At 40.3% G+C, this 22,330-nt stretch overlaps 1 protein-coding gene across 1 annotated transcript; it reads left to right on the forward strand.

Moving 5' to 3' along the window:
• The first annotated feature begins 1,161 nt into the window (after nucleotides 1–1,161).
• LOC118564420 (heparan sulfate glucosamine 3-O-sulfotransferase 3B1-like) lies at nucleotides 1,162–8,581 on the forward strand. The gene is made up of 2 exons (XM_036142582.1): nucleotides 1,162–1,241; nucleotides 5,861–8,581. The coding sequence occupies exons 1-2, from the start codon at nucleotides 1,162–1,164 to the stop codon at nucleotides 6,480–6,482; spliced, it is 702 nt and encodes a 233-aa protein (XP_035998475.1). The 3' UTR covers nucleotides 6,483–8,581.
• Nucleotides 8,582–22,330: the final 13,749 nt, after the last annotated feature.

Genomic DNA, 22,330 nt, shown 5'->3' on the forward strand with positions numbered 1-22,330 from the left:
TAGCATTCCAGTAGCTCTGGCTGCATTTCTAGGGTTGACCTGATGTATGTTTTCGTCCTGGGTCATCCCATTTTCAGGGTGTCCAACCCTCTTTGCCATCAACTGCGCTCAGCCTTCCTGTCCCTGCTGAAGAAAGATATCCCCACAGCATCATACTGCTACTACCGTGTCACTGTGGGGATCAATACAGGATGCTTTGGTTAAAAACCAAAAAGTTAGAAGACAAAAAAAGGAAATAAAAGTAAAATAAAATAAAATAAAATGTGTTTCCTCTCCCCCAATGAATCATCTGTCCCCTCTAAGATGTGTGGCAAACTGCTTCTAATAAATTTCTCTCCAGAATGGCTTTCTTCTCATCACTTTTCCATAAATATTAGGGTTTTTGGCAAAGTTAGTGGTTGGGACAAAAGGTTTTTTAGGGGTGTGAATATCTTTGAGTAACGCTGCATGCTCAGTCTTCAAGACAAACAAGTTGTGTTTCAGCCGATTTCTCCCATGACTGTAGCTACTCCAGAACTGCACGACTCTCCCCCCAAATCTATAAAACTTACATCAAGCGGAATACACGAGTAGTTTACGACTTCCACACTCGGACATCCAACAAGGCTGTCTTCGTGTTGTGTTGATCACAACATACCACATACTTTCTGATCCTAAGAATCCCTCCCGAGTCCCCCAGCTCCACTACACCAACCGATGGGAGAGCGTGAACCGCGGAGCCAGCTGGACGCACGCCATCAAATATGGATGCTTCCTTTTGGACAGGCTCATATCTTTTTTATAACACAATAATGTTCTTTTTTTCATTGCAGTTTTACTTTTTCTCAATGTTTTGGAACTCGAGTCGCTCCCAAATCAGCATGATTACAATATAAGCAGGAAGACATTCAGACATGTCGGCGTCTGCGAGTCCCAGTTTATCAATAATTAGTCTCCCCCGCTCTTTATCGTCGGCTTAGCAGCTTAGTAGCCATTGAAGTCCCAGGTGACGTTGGTTTTGTTTTAAAGCACCATCGTGCTGTGCTCTGCTAGTGCGATGAGGCAGAGCTAATGTGAGAGGGGAAGGAGCCGTGTCTCTCTGGCTTTTTTACACAGCTGTAAGAGACGTCCCAGATACCGAGAGGGCTCCCGAGGTCGGGAGACGGTCAGCGTTGCAGGCTGATGTCGAGACATCGGTGCGCCCTCGACGACGCTGTTGCTCTTATCGACCACTTCCTTCCTGTTCCCCTTCTGCTGATCTCGTGAGCGGCTCCTTAAAGAGAAGACCGACTCAGCACGCTGAGCCACAAGGACCGGCCGTGTTGTGATATCGACGCCTGGCTTTTAGATACGTTTTGCCTCAAAGGAAGCGTTCCTTTCATTTCAGCGCCTGTGAATGCGGAGCGCTTCTGGTTTAAGCAGCTGTGTTATATCTTTACTCCATGATACTTCCCTGTGCACGTCCAAAATATTTTGGACGCTTTCTATTGGTTTTATGCTTCTTCACAAGTCCTTGGTTGTAGTTGCCAGTTTTCATTGTGGAATTCAGTTAATTTCTGAAACAGACGATAAAAGGCCTTTGCTGACTTTTTTTTTCCTGCACGTTGCATCACTTTTGCATCATTTTGAGGAGGTAGAACAAGGTATATCACCTAAAATGGTCTCTATATCCTCAAAATACTAGGCAGTTCAACCTCCCTAATAAAATGTCTGCAAACATTACAATTCACTTATCAGCTCCCAGTGGAATTAGCCCTTGTCCACATAAAATACACTATGAACTTTTTCAGCTGTTTATCTGTCACACAGGTGTAAATGCACTTTATATTTAAAAATTGTGAAGAAACTTTAAAGCATTTTATGTATCATTTTGGCCACGGCACATGACAAGTTGAGGAAAACAACGCTGTGCTTAGCGCTTGGTGTATTGAGCAATAACTAACTACGTGATATCACTACGTGACATAGAACAGCTGCTGTGTTGTTACAGCTTCGTTTATCCAGATGTTGCTGCCAGGTTAATATGAATCGTATCATAGGAATAAGGCCCAATATCATTATTTTTCCAAATATATGTCCAGCATATTACACATGTCCGAATTATACTATTTAATATAATTAAATTATTCAAATACAAGAGATGCACTCAGAGAAGGTTTTTACTGGCTGATATGAACTGTCAATTGAAGTTTTCTCTGCAAAGACTAAACCTCATAAACTCATTCGGTTGAACCTATTGTCATGATAATGTAACAAAATGCACAGCAGTTGGAAATTGAATGGCCAAATTAGTCATTACAATATTATCCCCCCTACTATGCTTCGAAGCTGATGTCACTAACCAGAATTGTAAATTACAATTTTGCTCCCCAGCTCCAAAAACATTTCCACTATCACTTACAAGCACAATTTTGTGCAGTATTGTGTCATGGTATAAATATGTAAACACAAATTAAATATTCATCACATTTATTGAAAAAAAATCTTGTGTTTATTTATGTTTAATTCATTCTAAAAGAGCTGTACTGTAAATAAAAATGCAACAAACTATCATGCATCTGTAAATAAACATACAAAGAGTGCTCAATTAGCTTCATTATGAGGCCGTGCCCTCATTAGGAGAAGGTCTTTTGTTTTTCAAGCCATTATTGCTTTTGTTTTTCACGACTGAAGATATATTTAAGCAGTACACTTTGTATTTTTTAATAAGCAAAGGAAGCCAGCTGACTTGCAGTGCCCAGCAGTAACTATGGGAGTGAAGGACAATGTTACTCTATACTTAAAACAACTAGAAACTTACTCTTGACATCTCATAAAATGACTTTAAACCACATGACCAGAAAGAATGAGATTTATTTTGCGGCTTTTCAAAAGGCTTAATGTAACCTGATCCAGGTAATCAGCCAACGCCTACACAGTATGAAGCAAAACTACAGTCAAAGATAAAAACAAAACCGGGATGAGAAAGGCAGAAACAAGCTTGAATGTACTTAAATTAGTTGTTTTTTTTTTTATCTTAAGAGAACAGTACCACGTTAAATCAGCTTCAGAAAGTTATGTTTGGTACAACGCTGCCGTAGAGCATCTCAGATGAAGAGAAAGTGTGTATGCGTCAGCCCCGGGGGGGGGGGGGGGAGTAATTACAAACAGTATCCGAGCGGAGCCTTAAGCAGAACCAGGCGTCACATTCACCATGACAGTTAACGTCTTTGTTTGTGCAAAGCTCAGCCACAGCAAACATCTCATTGGCCTCCGCCTCATTTTCCTCCATGTATGTTAAACGGAGCATGATTGTAGCCGCCTCAGAACAACAGGAAAGAACTGCGCCTGTCATCCTGACTGGCAGGCACAAGCTGTCCTTTGATCATTGGCTGATCCTATAAACAACCCGCTGAAGTGTTGTGTAATCTGCCGAATTTCCACACGTCCTCCTCTGTCTTGTGATCTCTGCAGTTGTTTCACAGGTGTGCAAACTTTTTCATTTAACCCAGGAGCGGCCTGAGCCACTTAGCCGCTGCCCGTCCTCACTTCAAGCAACACCGGGCAAGCAGATGAATAATTGACGCTTGCATTCTGTACTTTGGTGAATTTTAAAGCTGTATTCTGCAGAGACTCTAAATGGTAGAGGGGGAGGCACGTTAATCATTCATGGGCTGCTTTTACTCGCTTTGCTTAAGGTCACTGTCCTTACGGCCGCCGCGCAGAGGGAATGTGGTGAAAGAAAAACAGTAGAGGAGAGTTGGGGCAAAAAGAAATGTGCTAAATTTCTCAAAATGTATGCATGCTCACATTTTGTTTTATCCAAAAGACTTTCTTTTACTGAATCATCTGTGTCCTGTAAATATAATGAGACATTCATCCTCTGTAATGACTCTTTTTGCAATGAACCTCATTTAGAACATTTTAGAGTAATTACTCTGTGAGTGTTTAAAAAAAGTATTAAATAAGGATGCAAGATATTGATTAATGAGTTAATCTAATGTTGATTGATCTTACTGATTGACTAGCGATTAATTAATAAGCAGCGTTTAACTTAAAACCTGAGTGTTCTCTTGTATCAAGAGGGTCTATCCATAACATGAAGGGCTAAAATTTAAAAAAGTTCAAATCATTAAATTTTAACAATTTATTGTGCCACTTGTGTTAAATACTGACTGAATAAACAACACATTTTGGTTTTCTCACATATTATTAAACTTAGACATTATAAAATCTAAAGAAACAGAAACCTATTAGGGCACCGTATAGAGAAAAAAAAAATATGTGAAACGCTTATAATCCTCTCCATAAAACGTGTTTATTGACATGTCTTTTTTTTATATCATATTCCAGTTTTTTTTCCACTTAATTCCCTTAACTTTTCTGTCATGACATCATCGCCTTCCAAGCACATCAACAAGTTTTGGTTGAGAAGTTGACTCTGCTCCGCCATGCAGCACAGCTGAATGGGTGCTATTTAGGTGATAATCCAAAGAGCTTGTTGAGTGTTTGCATTTAAAAACAGAACTGCGTGAAATGTATTTTTGGCATTCTTGTCGTCATTAAACAGTGTAAAATAATCCAATACCAGACTTTGCTTTAATTGTTTCACATTCCTGTGCTGGCATGCCTGCACCATGATAATTACTCTTACAACTATCACATTTTCTTTCTTGTTATATATTCTGGCATACTAAAATACATGTTATGGAAGTCTAAAAGGGAGACTATTAAGCAATATTCTGTGTCACATCAAATCCTGTCACGAGTATGTGTTTTCTTGGTGCATGCCCAATTTGAATAGTGGATATGAACGGGGGATCAAGGGTGTGGAATTAACAGAGTGGGATTGCATCAGGATAAGATACGTTACCTCTGCTGTGACGTCACCATCTCACTTTATTTTTTTCCAGAGTTAAATATCAAATCATCTAGGAATGAAACAGCAATGCCATATAAGTACCACCAAGTGGTCAGCCATAGGGCTGGGGCGATATAGAAAAAAAAGAATATCGATAAAATAGAAATCATATTGATCGATTTTATCAAAAAAATTCAAGATATACATTTTAAGTGCAGCCCTGACTATTTTATGCTGTTGCTTGATGACTTATTTTTAGATAAATGGATTCAAACACAACCCTTTATTCAAACAACTTTTTACAAAAACTGTAAAAACTGTAAAAATGAAAAAAAGAACACGTGCAGCCCTAGTCGGCCAAATTAATCAGAATGTAGATCATGCATTTGTTAATTATTTGTACTACACGTTATGTCACATGTGTGAGGAAAACAAGGTTTTGATAACATTTTGAAACATAGGCCAAAAATATTCCTGATTTGACATTTTAACCAGTTTGTAGCATGTTTTATTATTTATTAGCACAGGCAACATTTGTAGCATTCTCTGTGTTTATATTCAAGATAATGTAGATCATTCCTAACTCTAAAGTCTCTCAACATTTCCAAACGGAGGTTATCCCAGCAAACTTTAAAACTTTGTTTTGTAATTTCGGTATCAGAATTGGTCTATGCTACTCATGATACAGTGGTACACAGTTGATGGAAAAAGATGAATACATAAGGTGATCAAAGTGATTTTACCTCAGTTCTGTTTTGTTTTTTTATGACTAAGTATGATAGGACCATTTTGAGGCCGATGCCTTCTTTTTTAGTTGTACTTAATATCAACCACCCTCCTTGGCCAATATGCGTTTGACTGGCTCTGACTGCTAATTGAAAGGTCAAACAGTGAAAAATATGTGTTTTAGTTCATCAAATGCTTAGTTTTGTTGTGCTATAAACGTATCAACAGCAAGTTTGGATTCAAAACTATCACCTTTATACATTAATCTTCTGCAGCTCAAACTAATAACATATTCATTCTTTTGCCTTCTATTAGGGATCTGATGCCAAAAACCCTGGAGGGCCAGATCACCATGGAGAAAACACCCAGCTACTTCGTGACCAGAGAGGCTCCGGCGAGGATATCCGCCATGTCCAGGGACACCAAACTGATCGTGGTAGTGAGGGACCCTGTGACCAGAGCTATCTCAGACTACACGCAGACTCTGTCTAAGAAGCCTGACATCCCCTCCTTTGAGAGCCTCACCTTCAAAAACAGGACTACTGGGCTCATTGACACCTCATGGAGCGCGATCCAGATCGGCATCTACGCCAAGCACCTGGACAACTGGCTGCAGTACTTCCCCATGGACCAGATCCTCTTTGTTAGCGGCGAGCGACTGATCAGCGACCCGGCCGGAGAGCTGGGCCGCGTGCAGGACTTCTTGGGCCTCAAGAGGATCATCACGGACAAACACTTTTACTTCAACCAGACCAAGGGGTTTCCGTGCCTCAAGAAGGCGGAGGGCAGCAGCAAGCCCCACTGCCTGGGAAAAACCAAAGGGAGAACCCATCCGAACATCGACCCCGAGGTGGTGCAGAGGCTACGGGACTTCTACAGGCCCTTTAACATGAAGTTCTACCAGATGACGGGACGTTTTTTTGGCTGGGATAACTGAATGTCTTTTTGTGTTTTATAAGGTGGAGTGACAGAAATCCAGTTTGGGGTGTTAGACATAAACTTGATGGTATGAGAATTTGACACTTTGTGATTGAAGTTGGATCGCAGTGAGGGTAAACGTATAACTAAATTTAGTTTTGTCTCCTTATTAAAAAGTTGTTTTTAAAAATTGAAATTTACTTTGATATTAAAGTTTTTTTTATTCCCCCAAAATTTAAATATAGATACACTTGTGTTGTACATACAGTATACATAGCTGAATCCCAACGTTGAACTTTACATACAGTATAAAAAATACGTATTTTTTTCTTTCTCACTGTATGACGTTAAATCAGACTAAACTTTTCCTTTTGTGGGTGATTTAGAATAAAAAAAAGTGTTCCAATTTCTTCAGAACTAAAAGAAAAAATTATCTGAATTCAGAAATATACATACATTTCTTGAATACTTAGTGGAATTGCTCTTTAAACTTGGGTCAGAGAGTTTGGGTATTTTTCCATCTAGTTTCTCACAATAGCTTGCTAGAATTTTGACCCATTTTACCCGACAGATCTGACGTAACCGTGTCAGGTTTGCAGGTTGCCTTACTCTTCTCTGTCCACAAATGTTCTGTGGGACTGAGATCAGAGCTTTATGATGGCCACTCCAAAACATATAACTTGTTGCCCTTGAGTCACTTCGTAATTGATTTAGAGGTATGCTTCAGATCATTGTCCCTTTGGAGGAGACGTCTGCACCCGATCTTTAACTTTCAGGCTGATATCTTGAGATGTTCTTTCAGAATTTCCTCACTATGTTCTTTCCCTATGATGGTTTTTTTTTGAGAAGTGTGCCAGTCCCTCCTGCAGCAAAACATTCACAAAACCTGATGCTGCGAGCCCCATTCATATGTTACTGTTTACAGTCCTATTTTTTCCTCCATATATAAGGTTATCACACTATTTGACACATTACCATAATTAAAATGTTTTTCAATGAGTGAATTTGTTAAATATGGTTTTGATTTTGATTTTGTTGAAGCTTCGAGCTTGTTCGTACAGAAAAGACTGTTTAACCAGCCTCAACCAGCGCCATTCCTTTTCCTCAAGGGTTAAGATGCACATTTCTACACAAGGAAGCAGGGTGAGAATGAAGTGTTGCCTTTAGATAAATCTACAGGTGTGCCCCCAGTTAAATACTTTGTGAATTTACCATTACATCATCATCTTGGCTTTCATAGGTTATTCAACACAAATTTTTTTGTACGGAGACATGTGAAATTGGAAAAGTCACATACTATATACACACACATATATATATATATATATATATATATATATATATATATATATATATATATATATATATATAAACTGCATTCTCTAGGTGTCATTCTCCTACCATCAGGGCTCCTGTCACTCGTCAATCAGCACTAACATTAAGCAATATGCAACAGCTACGGATGAAAAAAAAAAACAATATGCAATGTTCCATCATCAGAAATTCTTCTGACCTATTCTTGCATGTTTTTGTTGTTGTTCAAAGATTCCAGTCCCGTCGCTCCATTTCATCTGCAGAAATGTTTGAAAGCCCAGTGGAAGTGAGGCAGAGATGATGAGTATTAGTATATGCAGTTCTTCTAAACGATTGAAATCAGGGGTGAAGTTATGAGTTCCTGTTGTTGTTGTTTTTTTCTTTAAATATTAAAGCTTTTACAGTTTGCTTTGTTCTTAGTGGGAATAATAAGAACAGATAAAGATATGTATTTGTATTTTTGAAATGTATTTATTCAGAAAGTGTATACGCGGTATCTATATGTTTTGATTAACTCAGCAACTGTTTTCTCTGATTATTAAGCCTCTCCATTGGAGTTTTGCTATATGTTTTTTTTTTTTTTTTGTATTTTCTTCAACACCTCACTTCCAGGTTATTCATTTTTGTATGTTTTTGAATGATATACGGAGATGAATGTGTTGCGGGAACACTTTGCTTCGTGCTCGGTTCCAGAGCGGCGACTTTGTTATTTCAAGGGCCGTTTCCCCGTCCTCAGTTAATGAAGCCACAGGCAAAGAGAGCATTCAGTGTTACTTAACCAACACCGACTCCAATGGGGGGGGGGGGGGGGGGAGAAGACCTCCGAAAAAGGCCTTTCAAAACTGTGACTCGGGTTTCTTCAACATGCCTCCTGGTGAAGTGAACGCGCTCGATGCCACCAGTTGTCTTTTACTTTGAACCGGGCTCGTGTGGAGGTCTGTTTTAATAAACCATTGAACAAGAGAACAAGGGGCTCAGTTGTGTTCCTGATTTCTAACTAGCCGCAATATGAGACCCCTGAAGTTGCGATATGCCTGAAAATACACACAATCAGTATGTTTTTGGGGTGAGTGTCAGAAAATAGTAAGGGAAAGGTTAAAAAGGGATGTACCCATCTAAAATGTGCTGCTTGGGTCTGTCGCGTTCTTTTAAACAACATTTGGGTTATTAAGGCACCGCTTGAATAAAAGACGTGATATGAAAATACTGGCGTGTGTCTACTCTGTTTTCTGTCCACCTCAGGAAGCGTGGGATTTATTAGGACACCAGGTCGGCAACATTAAAGACCAAACATTAAAGCTATTGCAGTGCTGCTCACGCATATAACCGGCTCGGCTGTCGGCAGAATCGTAACAGTGCCTGGCTGCTCCCCTCATATCTCCTCTCATACACCTTGACATATTGTCTCTGCTTATCTTTGTCCAGCCTCCAAGGCAGAGTGGCAAAGGAAGGAAGCAAGGATTTCTTTTTGTGATTATTGTTCTGGGTGTGCTGGAAGCTATTTTTGCATCATGGAAACCCAGGAACACACTTTTTAGGGAACCAGTATCAAGTAATTTGAAGTGGCAGTGGATTAAATGATGTATTTAGGATGGGTTGGTTGTTGCTGTAAACATTATATATATATATACATACATACATACATACATACATAAATATATATATATATATGTATGTGATATATATAATATAGTATGTATCTTATGATAGATATATGTATATGATATATATATATCTATATCTATATATATGTACTTAGTTGATATATGATCTATCTCTATGTATGTATGTATGTATCATACTATCTATTATCTAGTCTTCATATCCTAGTCTGTCTGTCTCTATCTATGATGTATATCTCCTCTATATGTCTCTCTCTATTTCTTCTGTCGCTATATCTCTGTCTATCTCCTCTCCTATCTTCTTTCTATCTCTTCTCTATCTCTCCCTTATCTCATCTCTCTCTTGTTTGTTTTTTTTACCTCGCCGCTTCCCTTCTGTGAATGCAAAATGCAATTTTGAAATGATGATTTAATTTGTTACTGGAGCAAAGCAACCTGAAAAAGTAACTGGTTTTGACACCCTTGATGGCAGCAACTCCCATGAAAGGTTTGCAATAACTGGCAATGGTTCTTATGCATCACTCTGGAGGTATTTTGGCCCACTCTTCATTGCAGAACTTTATTTCAGCCATACTGGAGGGTTTAAGGAGCATGAACAGGCCGTTTGAGGTCGTGCCGCTAGATTAAACGCGCAATACTATTTGCCAATTCTGCAGTTCATTACAAAATGCGCAGCAGACAACAAACTTCATCTGATCCACCCATCTGCCACAAGATAACCTTGATTAGTATTTGACAGCCAACTCCTAATGGTTTCTAAATTCTTTTGGGCTAAATTTTTAAGAAAAAAGTGCCTTAAGCAGAGCTGATTCACAGTGACTCAACAAGCTTCCAGACAGCTAAAGCCGTTGAAGTGCTGACAAACATGTAAATTATACACCATGTTGATGTGCAGCCTGACAAACAAGCAATTTGGTCTTTTGAAATAGTAAAAAAGGTGTGACGCTTGTGCTGACTGACAACGTGCTGAAACGATCTCGAGACACGCATGGAGCCGAGGGAGCAGGGGGGAAGCCGAGGTTGATGTCCATTTGTTGACTCGTTCAATTTGCTTGTTATTCCTTCCTGGAGTGGGTCAGGACAGCGTCGTCTTTGACGGTTCTTCAAAGTAATAAACACAGACAGTTTTCCTCCTTGCATTTAAACCTCTGAAGGGCAGCTCGGTGTAAAAGAGAAAATGGAATGGCAACATCTGCTGGGAGAGGATCCACAGACCACCCCTGTCAGAGTGAATTCAGCTCAGTATCAATGGCACAGTCCTGGGGAGAGTTTGGAGCTTGAAAGCACTGACCGCATAGTCATGTTTTTTTCAACCTCTTTTTTTTTTGAGAGAGAGGGAGAGACTGGTGCAGAAAGACAGGCATTTCTTTGAGAGTCGCAAAGCTCTTTCATCCAATATTCCTAAATCCCTCCCATTTCCTTTGTTTACTCTTTTTCTCATTTTACGCTTTTCTGTGTGGCGCAGCACCTGTGTGGGGTCACCTCTGCACAATTAAGCCTCTAAGGCCTCCTGGTGTTAAGGTTGCTTTAATTGTGACCTTCAGCTCTTCTCCATTCTTGGCTCCATCTCTCTTCTTCCTCTTGACAATACGCTGCAGATTCAACATGGCGTTTAGGTACAGAAAGTCTGCCGGCCAATCAAGCACATTGGAACCAGCAGGTATTGGTGCCTTTGGCAGTACTCTCACACTCACTATTTTATGGCTCAGTGAGAGTGTGTGGCACAGATGTCAAGCCAGTAGTATTTACCATCATTGTGTATTAAAGCTGTTTATAAAGACTTTTATAATCTTCTGAATCTAATGAATCTATAGGTCTATAATGTATGAATTTTACTGTTTGAACTTAATAGGACCAATGGCTTTTTCAGAATATTCTACTTACAGGAGATAACAACAAATTTAACTCCTCCCAGCCAGTAGGTGGCACACTCGCGCTTGCCCGGTCTTGTTCCAACCTTCAACTGTATGTTTTCTAGCAAGCCGCAAGGTCCGGAAGCATAAGAATAATGTTTTTTATTACCAAACATTTATCCTACCTGTCCAGAAGGAAAAACTTGAACCTCATAAATGGAACGTCGAGAAGAAGCCATTTCTCAGCGCTATCAGCTCTAGCGCACGTTACTTCAACCTGCTATTCCAACCGGTGCAGAATGTTTTTGTGTCAATGTTGTCATCGTAACCAGACATAAATATTTATATATTTTTGAACCCGTCAAAATTAGGAAAACAGTTATTTGTATAGCATACATTTCTTTTTCAGTCAAATGAATACTTTTATTCTGCACCACTGCAGACGTTGTGTGGATGTATTATTTTGTGAAAAATGCATCGTTTTGATGAAAACGTTGTAGCTGTGACCTTTAAAAGAAATGCACCTGTGCATGAATTGTATGACTGCAACCTCTCTGCGTAAATATGTGCGCGTGAGTTTACGTGTGTGTGTGTGTTTCTGTGCATGCGACATGCGCCTATTGCCTCATGCCCCGTGCAAAATGATGAAGTAATGGGATTAGACAGAGATTGCTTTGAAGAGGAGAGCGGTAGTGAAAAATTATATGCACACCCAGCATACATTGTGCGTTTATCCCAACACTGCCGCAAATGTGGCTTCACATTGTATCATAAGGAACAGACACACAGTGACCCTTTGGTTTGGTGTATGGTCACCAACCACTTCTGGCTTGTGGAGGGACATGTGAGGGATCAAACCTCTGTTTTCTGTGATTCCTCCGAGAGAAACTCTTAATCCTTGGCCTTGCCTGAGCAAAAAGCACCTCTAGTCACTTTCCAGACAGAGTCCTAATCAAAACCGCCTTAGTCAACCCTTTAGGTTCAAGTTGAGCTTCATCTATCACAGGCTTCGATCTTCAAATACAGATGATTTTTACATTCTCTGTTTAACCGTGTTATGCTCTCAGGTCACGATGATTCATTTTCCATATCTCAAATTGGCAAATATATATAAAAAAGACATGGCCGATGACAGCCGAGCATCAAACTGCTGGGAATGCAGCTGAAAGATGCTGAAGTGTGATGATGTTTGGAATGCCAAACTCAGGCCAAAGGAGTAATCACAATAGTAGCAAAGTCTGTAGCTTTAAATTTGAGTTGATGAAGTAAATATTTATACAAGGAGGAGAATAAGCTTGGAGACACAACAAACTGGCACCCTGTAGATGGATTTAAGAGTGCTGTGTTGCATACGGTGTGCCTGGAATTGCCCACAGTGGTGCTTGATCGTTGATTGTTGATCATTGATGACACAAACTGTAATTTGAAGCTCTAACAATCTGGCAGCATTTATGCAGACGTGATCATTTGTGCTCCAGTTCAGGTCAGCATTGCTTCTTCAATGCATAACTTCAAGCTCATTTCTGCAGAAAACTGTATAACCAGAATAGCCCACTTTGTATGATTGCAGGGATGTTACAAGTCCCACTTTTTTTTAACATAATCAGGCATGTATCAGCACTTAAACACTATCAGCCCATCGTTTGTTTTCTTACAAAATATCATTTAGCACTAAAAGGTTCCTTAAACCTATTGCTACACATTTGGTGGATGTCATTTAAAATACAGACAAACACTGAGGCAGCAGCTGCACTAAAAGCCTACATTCACACACACACACACACACACACATATATATATATATATATATATATATATATATATATATATATATATATATATGTGTGTATATATATAAAAAGGAAACCCATATCCGACTTTTTCATGGCGGTGTGAACGGCACATTTCCGATAATTTTACCAAAAACAAAATCTGTTTTTTGCAAATTCCATATATGGTGCTAAATCAGACCATTCACTAGTTTTCAAAGCAGCTGCCGTTTTAATGGTCATGTCGCATTTCATCCAACTTTTACGTCACTGTCCTGGATCTCATGTAGTGCACTACACAGTCACACAGACTTCTCTATAGCAGTAGCAGTCAAGGTTTCATGAAAGGCCATTGCAAATATCTTTGCTTTTGTATTTCTTACCTTTCTTTGCATTCTTATGATGTGATCTTAAAACTGTTGGCTCCCATTCATAATAACGCATGCCCCGGGATCCACTATATATTTTTTTTTCTTTTTGAACAAAACTGTATTGAATGCCTCTGGTAACAATTACAATTATTCCATAAACAGCACACTGCTGTGTGACGTCCAGTTTGTCCCTCTGCGCATGCGGGTCGCTTTGAGCTCGCGAACAAGACAGAAGTCTGACGACGGTCGCATTAAAATAGTAGTATGAGTGACCACGCCAAATAAAAACAAATAAAATCAGCTTTCAGCAAGAAATCGCAATTGAGCCCTTTTAAACTTTTTAAACTTAACGTTGACAACCAATAGTCAGGGCTGGGCTGTTGTGTCTAATTGAGCAATCTGTCTTTGCTGTGGCATGAACTTTGTTGTGTCGTCAACCTTCAGCTTTTGGGTCGTCCTGTTGCATAAATCCAAGATTCTAAGTGTCTCATAATCTTTGGGCTAAAAGGGTTTGCTGTGGAGCGACACAGAGCTCACCCACATTTCCTTCATAGATGATTGTTGAAGCAAAAGTGCTCACTACATGCTTTTAATGTGTTGCCAGAAAGCAACCACACATCTATTGAACAGATTCCCATTAAAAGTTTTCTTTTTGTCAAGAAAACAGTCCGTTTCCCGTTTACACCCAGGCGTCACGACAGTGACATTTCGGTCACCATGTCATTATCCAAATATGGAAGTATATTTCAGGTTTTGAGGGGGTGACTCCAAAGTCTCTTCTTGTGTCAAAAAAGTGTCTTTTAAAGTTATTTATCTACTTTGAAAAGCAACGAAAAGCCAGAGTTCGATTTTTTTTCTAGTGGGATTTCAGGTTTTCTCCTTCTAAATACAGTATTATCTTTGGCTGTTAAAGCAGAATAGTAACTCCAAAGCAGTATTTTTTTCCAAGACCTCGATGTTTTATTCTATAAATCATATATATTTTGACATGCAGAGCACTTTTCATCCTCTGAGACCTTTGGTTTGTGTACTTTCCTATGGACCATCTTCCATATTTTCTCTCTGTGACAGAATGAGGGATTGCGGTTTGCTGAAAACAGAGTGAAATGTTACAGGGAAATTGTTGGTTTTAACTTTGAAAACCTTGTCATGAAAAAGGCCGATCGTCCATGATGGAAAGGCCTTTGGTTAAAAGTTTTGTAGTAAATACAAAAGAGCAAAGCTGTTTCCCAGAAGTGCATTTTGACATAGAAGTTTTCATGTAGTCTTAAAAAAAGAGCTGCATCTCTTCAAAGGGCATTGATTAATCTTGACATATTATCAGAGATGTGTTCATTATGAGCTAAACTTTTTCAAGATTTAAGGGAAAAAGAGCAGTCTGACAGAACTGTAAACAAGATGGCCAATTTCCCTGCACAGAATACAGTCAGTTCTCATGGGAAGGGAAGTTTATCATTCTCATCATCATTATTATTATTATTGCAGGCTGTTAGCCCTGACTGTAAGTGCGGGAACATTAAGGTTAAGGTGTCACAGAGTATGTTTAAGGCCCAGATGTTTATTGACTATTATTCATACAAGAAAGTTCAGTTAAAATTATAAATTAGCAGGTGCAGTGTCTTGCGAAAGTGTTACGTTTATTTATTTATTTAGTTTCAATGTGGTCACACTACAACCACAAACATCATTTAATTATCTTAGGATTTCAAGTAACACATCCAACAGTGGTGCAAAATTGTGCGGTGAACGGAAAATAATACATGGTTTTTAAAATCTTCAGCAAATACAAATCTGCGTGGCATGCCTTTGTAATCAACCCACAAGCGTCAGTACTTTGTAAAACATCATTCTGCTGCGTTTGCAGTCACACATACAGAGAATGGAATGTGCAGGTAAATCAAAACAAACTTCAGTATCATATATTTTATTTTGTCACTCACTTCAAAAAGTGAAACTCATGTTACATACAGATTCTTTAGAATATTGATGATCATGGCTAACAGCAATGGAAAACCCAAAATCCGGTGTCTCAGAAAATTTGAATATTGCATAAAATTAAATAAATAAAAAGGGATATTTCAAACAGAAATGTCAGGCTTCTGAAAAGTATGTTCATTTCTATGCAATCCATCCTTGGTATATGGAGCTCAAACAGTGACAGCTTACAGCCACATTGAAAAGAGGTTTGGCATTGCAAAATCAAACATTGAAAAGTCAAACATTGTTAGAAAGTGAAAACTTATGATGATATTCTCATTTTATGCAGCAGCTTTTTTCAGTGAGAGATGTTTTCAGTGCCGCTGCAGAGTTCCTTTTAGCTACGATGTCACTACAAGCTGGCACTGTTTTCCTGTCGGGAGCGGCGCTATATTGAAAATTTTGGTCTGATCTCACCAGAGCACCTTCTTTCAGAGGTTTGCAGTGTGCCCTACGTGGGTTGTGGAGAAGTCTGTGTACATGTGTAGTAACAGCCCGGACAGAGACGTAAACGGTGGATGAACATGTTGTGATAATTGTTATCATACTTACAGGTATCAAAACCCAATAAAGTGGACGTCAACCGGTCCACAAACTGTTTCTAAACTTAGCAGGTGCAAATGTGCACTACTTTGTGTCGCCTCAACAAGAGAATTGAAGACTGTAGTCGTAACATGACAAAATGTCAAAGGTTTCAGCACTTTATCTATCGGGAATCCAACACAGACCCAACATAATTTGAGGTAATGAAAGAAAGAGACGCCGAAAGGAAAGCAAAATGTGAATAAATTCACTGACCTGAAGGCTCCACACTTAAATGTACGTCATTGTTTTTAAAGTAATTTGAATTTGGAAACAATTTTTAGGAGAACCAGTACAATTCAACTAATTTTCCACCGAATCCAGAGCCAAATAAACTATATCCTCCTGCTTTGTTATTCCCTTCCACATTTCTCCTTCGGCTGTGTTAACTGGCCTCTTGGGTTGCTTTGCAACCATATAAAATTAACTGCACATAATTGTTCACAAATTGTTCAGCTTGTTATTTTAGGACCGTTAAATAAAAAAACTGAATAATGTGGGATGGGATGGAAACAATCGGACAAGGAGACCCGGCTGAAGGGGAAAATTAGCCTTTGTGGCCCGAAACAAATAGCTTTAAATAAATCATCACGCGCTTATTCCCATTCAGCGCACAGTTTCTGTTTGCCTTATGAATAAATGAGAAGTCGACCCTGTTTACCTCCCACTCATTACAGATGATGGCCCTTCACACTTGGAGGTCGCCACGTACAAAACAACACACGCAGCCTGCATTTTTTGCTGCTAAAACACGTAGCTCCTAACAACTTTTCAAACCATATTTCCGTTTGTTTTTCAGAAATTACTCAGACGCTCAACTTTTCACACAGTGACCAAACGGAGAGACACTCAAACACAACGTCAGACCAGATTTATAGATGCTGCTTTAACTTTTTTCCTTTTTCTGAACAGTTGTGGACATGGAGCCAACAAAAAGAAAAGCTAAATAGGCAGAAGCAAAAGGAGCTTGTTAATTATTAAAACTTCCAGAGTGCCACGGTGCACAGAGAGGGGACAGCATGCAAACACTACAGGAGAGAAGTCAAGGTTCTGCTAAGTAATTATTTATCACCCAAGGCTAGAGCTCTGGAGACAAAGTGTGACTTGAGGGGGGCAACATGATGAACTAGCCTGGTTTAGAACCCTATGAGGTGTTACAGACAGATTCAGCATTAGCCCTCCGACTGTATATTTTGAACACGGCCTGCATTGGGGGTGATGCAGAGACGTAGCCCAGGCGATGGGAAACCCGAGCTGCAGCAAATGAGGCAAATTTGTCTTTTTGATCGCCTTAAACGGGTTAACAATTGTTCGTCAGCTAAAGCGTAAAGCAACACATAACACCAGCGCGTGTTTTTCTAGCATTTATCCTCCTTCTGTCACTCAACTCGGAGGGTTTCTCCACTCCCACAATTCGCCCTTTATTTAAGGTAGGGCTCATTCTGATGAATGAGCGTGCCACGATGGTCTTTGTGTAAGGTATAGGGGTCTAGTCCAAACACAGCTGCTTACACTCACAAATATGACAGCGGCAGCAGTTTGTCACTCCTTTCCAAAGACCTTTGTTGCCGCGGAGGTTTGGGCGGAGTCAGGTGATGGATCTGCTTCTGCCGATACCATAACAAGCAACGAGGTCGAATGGATGTTCATTTACACGTGCTGTCAACTATTTTGCCCCGCGCCGACTGATGCAATGTGTGACGCCAACACTCGGCACAATGCCACCCTGCCATTAAAAAGGAGTTAAATGAACAGTGGATCTCAAGAAATGTTTACGGCCTCGGACACAGGGTTGCACAAATGCACTCCTTAATGCGGCAAAGGTCCTGTAGAAAAGAAACAAATCCGTGGGGTGGTTTAAATGTATAACGTAAAAATCCCAGTGACCTGATTGGATAAGTGTGTTAAACTCATTCTTTGCAGAAGTGCCTTTTCAACATTGGGATAAAGTTTCCCTCGTTAGAAATCCGTCACTGTCCATCATCTTGACTCGGTTATTTTTACCTACCTCTCCGTGCAAAATCGTTCTAAATCTATTGCTCGTGAGGACATCTCTTGCCCACAGCCTAGTTTTCTGTCCTGCTTGGCCTTTCCACAAACTTTAATTTCTATCTGATAAACTCTCTCTCTTCTTTGGATTCAACGTTGTGCTGAAACATAAAATACTGCTCGGCGTGTCCAGGTCTGACAAAGATCAGGAGGTGTTGTATTAAAACCGATCTTTGAGAACCATTTATGATGTCACCCACCTTGACCAAAACTCAAAGTCCATTCAAAGAAAAGCCGCCAGCCACACCATGATGCTGCCACCACCATTCTGTCCTGTGAGGATGATGTTCTATCAGTGAAGTTTGGCGTTGTTCTTGTTCCAAAGTCAACGTTTTGTGGCCTGAAATTACGCCACGTCTGTCCTCTGTCCTCAATTCACTCCTCAGTCCAGAATTGCGGAGGATACAGGAGATTGTCATCGCATTATGAGCACAAGCGGTACCGTATGTCCCAGAAATTCCTGCAGCTCTGTCAGTGTTGCTGTGGGGCATCTCAGCCCACCTGACAAGTTTGGAGAAATCGTTTGTAATATTGCCGTTCTCCCATTTTTTTTTCCTGATGGTCATCATTGATTATGTGGGCTCTCCCCACTGAATAAATGTACTCAGATCACATTTTAGAATTGTTTTATCAGTGCGAGATTATGCTAGGACTATAAAAGATGGATTCACTTCAAGATTTGTTTTTCTTCCCCTGGGGTGCCATTGGATGTGGATTGCACCGTTTCTCTGGCCGTTCAGAACATCACAGGTCCCAAAAGTAAATATAGTGAAGCGGGTTAAAAGAATTCTTCACTCGGTGTGTGTGTTTCTTTCATTGTCTGATGCCATCTTGAAGACATTTGAGGTTTTCAACAGTCTCCAGTGAGAACTGCTTTGAGTTAATCTTGAATTCTCCATTTCAGGATAGACACTTTGATTGATTCCAGAACTTTTTTTTTTACTTAGCACAAAGGAATTGCTCCTAACTATACAGTTGCATGAGTGGCAAAGTGATACTGTACCATTGGCATTTGTACCTGTGTGTGTGTGTGTGTGTGTGTGTGTGTGTGTGTGTGTGTGTGTGTGTGTGTGTGTGTGTGTGTGTGTGTATGCGGTCAACACAAAGCAAGTGTTTGCCAGGTAAGCGATCCAGGTGGATGGCAGCAGAGGGGCTCCGGTGTCCCGTTTCAGGCAGCAGCTGGACAGCGAGACCCTGGCCGAGGTCACCGTCGGCCGGGACCGCGCTCCCTCTCGTCGCCTTCCCCGCATTCGGCCCTGTCATCGTCACCCGATCCCATCCAGTGCGTACGTGGGAACAGCGGCTTCTCCGCACCACAAAGGGAGCTCTTTTAATTATCAGGGACAGTGGCCTCGGTCGACTGATGACAGCTAAAATGTATTCGTCGTCAAGAGACAAGCAGCTCATGCATTCAGGCACGGAGCTTTACAGGCACGGTGATAATTGATCACATTGTGGAGCCGTGGCACGCTGCACAAAGGCCATGTATGAGGATGCAGAGAGCCGCAAGGTAACGTCCATGCTGACTGTGCTGCCTGCCTAAAATAATACAGCATGTAGAGTCTAGCCGCTTTAAAAAATATATATATTTTCATTTTGGTCACGTTACAACCAGGAACCTCAATGTGTTTTATTGGGATTTTTTGTGATAAAAAGTAGAGCAGATCCATCCATCTTCCCATTATCTCTGACCAGCTTCCTGGTCCTTCTCTCAAATGAATCCCCCACCTGAGTTGTGGCTCTCTGCAGCTCCTCCAGAGTCACCGTGGGCTTCTTGGCTGCTTGTCTAACCAGTTCTCTAAGGACCTTCTTTCAAACAATAGCTGTATCTACAGAGATTAACCCTTGAGTTCTAGGTTTTCAGCCAGTATTAGTTGTTTTTTAATTTAATACAATTAGACAATTTTCCATTAAAACTGTATGTTCACTTTATCTCCAAATGCTGAGTAGACCACATTCATTAATCAAAGACCTTGTTTTTTTTTTTTTAGGTAGTCTGCCATGCGGACTGGTCTTCTTCTGGGTCCTTCCAGAACATTCAATTTAACGATTTACAATGTTTTTATATCAATAATAGCTGTTATTTGACTTATGCTGGTTGAGCCTTTAGATCATCTCCGTGTCCAAACTGACTGATGGTCATCCTGATCCTATTCTTCAAACTCACCATATTACTCCATTTTTTTCCTTCATACACCTTGTCCGCAGCATCCTCATCAGAAGGTTTTCTCTTCTCCAAAGTCATTTCCGAGGCTCCCTTGGCACAGAATCTTTTGGCCATCCAGAAATGTTCTGATAAGTAATGCCACTGCCAAAGCTAGACTTATTTTGTCCAGCCCTGTATTTGCTGATAGGATAGAAAGTGAGGAAAAATAAGGACAGGTTCCTTGTGAGACGGCGGGTAAAACTACTCACATCAGCAAAACGTGATAACTGTTGGTGTCGCCGCTTTCATTTTGCACTGATATTGGAACTTTGAGCAGAAGTGGCACGAGAAGACCCCCCCAAAACTCAAACGTAGACTAACACACCAGTGCACACACTAAACACACGCCCAAATTGGAGGAAGACTGAGCCCCTACAACTCCTACACTAGGTCCAAGCAACCTGTACGTAACCTACAGATGACGGTTGTCATGAATTATTTTCCTAATTTTAATTATGTTCAAATTTCTTAGTTAGTTTTGGCCATTTGGGTTTGCTGTATTAGTTGATGTTCACTGTTGTCAGGTGTTTTTGTTGTTTTAGCTTCCTTGTTTTCTTGTGTGTTTCATAGTTTTGCCATTTGGATTTTATCATTGTTTTCTTATTTATTTATTTATTCTGTACTATTGAATAGCTTCCGTTAGTTTCTTCCCTGCATTCCTCCCTGTCTGTTTTTATTCTCCCTCTACCAGAGCTACCAGTTAATTAGCCAGTCATGTTCATCTACCTCTCCTCTTCACCTAGCTTGTGCTTCTATTCTCCATTATTCAAGCCTTCAGTTTGGCTTTGTTTGTCACCGGGTTCCCGTGTTTCCCTCCTGCCGCCATGTCTGGTTTCCACTTTGTAAATGTATCATTATTTCTTCATTAAATCTTTCAAATCACAATGCTGCTTCCAAGCGTCTTGGTCCGGAATACCACTCCATGACGTAGGGAGTGTGTATACCCTGTAATGGGTTTTGAAGCGTGTTCTCCATGACAAAATTAGCCAAAGCTCATGAGTTTGGAATATCATTAGATTCTGTTATAAGGTATTATATATACATGTTAAATTACATACATGTAGAGCTTGCTTATGAGTAAGGTGACTAGTGCAGACCGTGGCTTGCGCTGGTTTTTATACAGGGCTATGAGATAATTTTAAAATACATTTTTGAAACCTTGCATATTTTTTCTTCCAGTTTACAGTTACGTGCCGCATTTAATCCAAATGAGATTCGTTGAAGTTGGTGACTGTAATGGGACAAACTCTTAAAGATGTTAACGGACGTGAACGCTTTTACGAGACCCTGTGAATAGAGAGCGCACTCACATTGTATAAGATACCAAGGGAACATTATTTAGTTGATGGAGCAAAAAAAAAAAAAAAAAAGAGAAAAAAAAGGTTAATTTGTTTGGCCTCGTTTCCTTTGGTGACAATTTGCTGCCGTAAAGATAACAGCATAAAGACAGGGCGAACACAGAAGCATGAAAGCAGACAGAAGTGGTATTATTATAGTTACATAAGGTCGAGCAGTTTTTAAACTCATGCTTCATCTCCGGGAAGAGGGGGAGGTTCGGGAGGATGCCGTATGTGGGACAAATTAAACAGGCTTTATGCTCTGGGTTTTTAAAGCGCAGCCTCTTCAGCTCACCAAGGAAATTGAGTTTGTGACCGAAAAAATGCACTTTCCTCTTAACCCCCCTGACCGGCCGTCACAGACACACAAACTTTCTCTTTGAAGGCTAAACGGGCAGAAACGAGGGAGGATTGGCTGTACGGCGGAGTTATGGAAGCCCTGATCCTATTACCCACCACCCCCTGAAAAATGTGTCTGCAGGCCCCAGGAGCTTTTAACCTTTCGCTGCTCCGCGCTTTGATTCATGGGGACCGGCGGCGCTCTCATGTCAGTGTTGGCCCGCTGAAAAATGTGGAGCCAGTGTTTTCTGGCCTCAAGGTAAGTCCAAGTCCTGCCACGCAGTAAACAGAGAGGGATTCCTTGTGTCCAGGAAAACCGAAATAAAAAGGAGATTTTCCGCTGGGAGAACGCATTAATTAAAAAAAAGGCAATCTCTCACAGCGGATGATAGAGATATTGTATGTTTTTGTATAACTGGCTTCAGGCAGCTGCAGAAGGTATCGTTGA

This window comes from Fundulus heteroclitus, chromosome 10 (assembly GCF_011125445.2).
Source record: "Fundulus heteroclitus isolate FHET01 chromosome 10, MU-UCD_Fhet_4.1, whole genome shotgun sequence".
Classification (NCBI taxonomy): Eukaryota; Metazoa; Chordata; class Actinopteri; order Cyprinodontiformes; family Fundulidae; genus Fundulus; species Fundulus heteroclitus.

Coding starts and splice junctions, on each gene's coding strand:
- LOC118564420 (XM_036142582.1), top strand. CDS start 1,162: ATGTCGAGACATCGGTGCGCCCTCGACGACGCTGTTGCTCTTATCGAC. Junction 1,242..5,860: donor GTTCCCCTTCTGCTGATCTC/GTGAGCGGCTCC, acceptor GCCTTCTATTAG/GGATCTGATGCCAAAAACCC.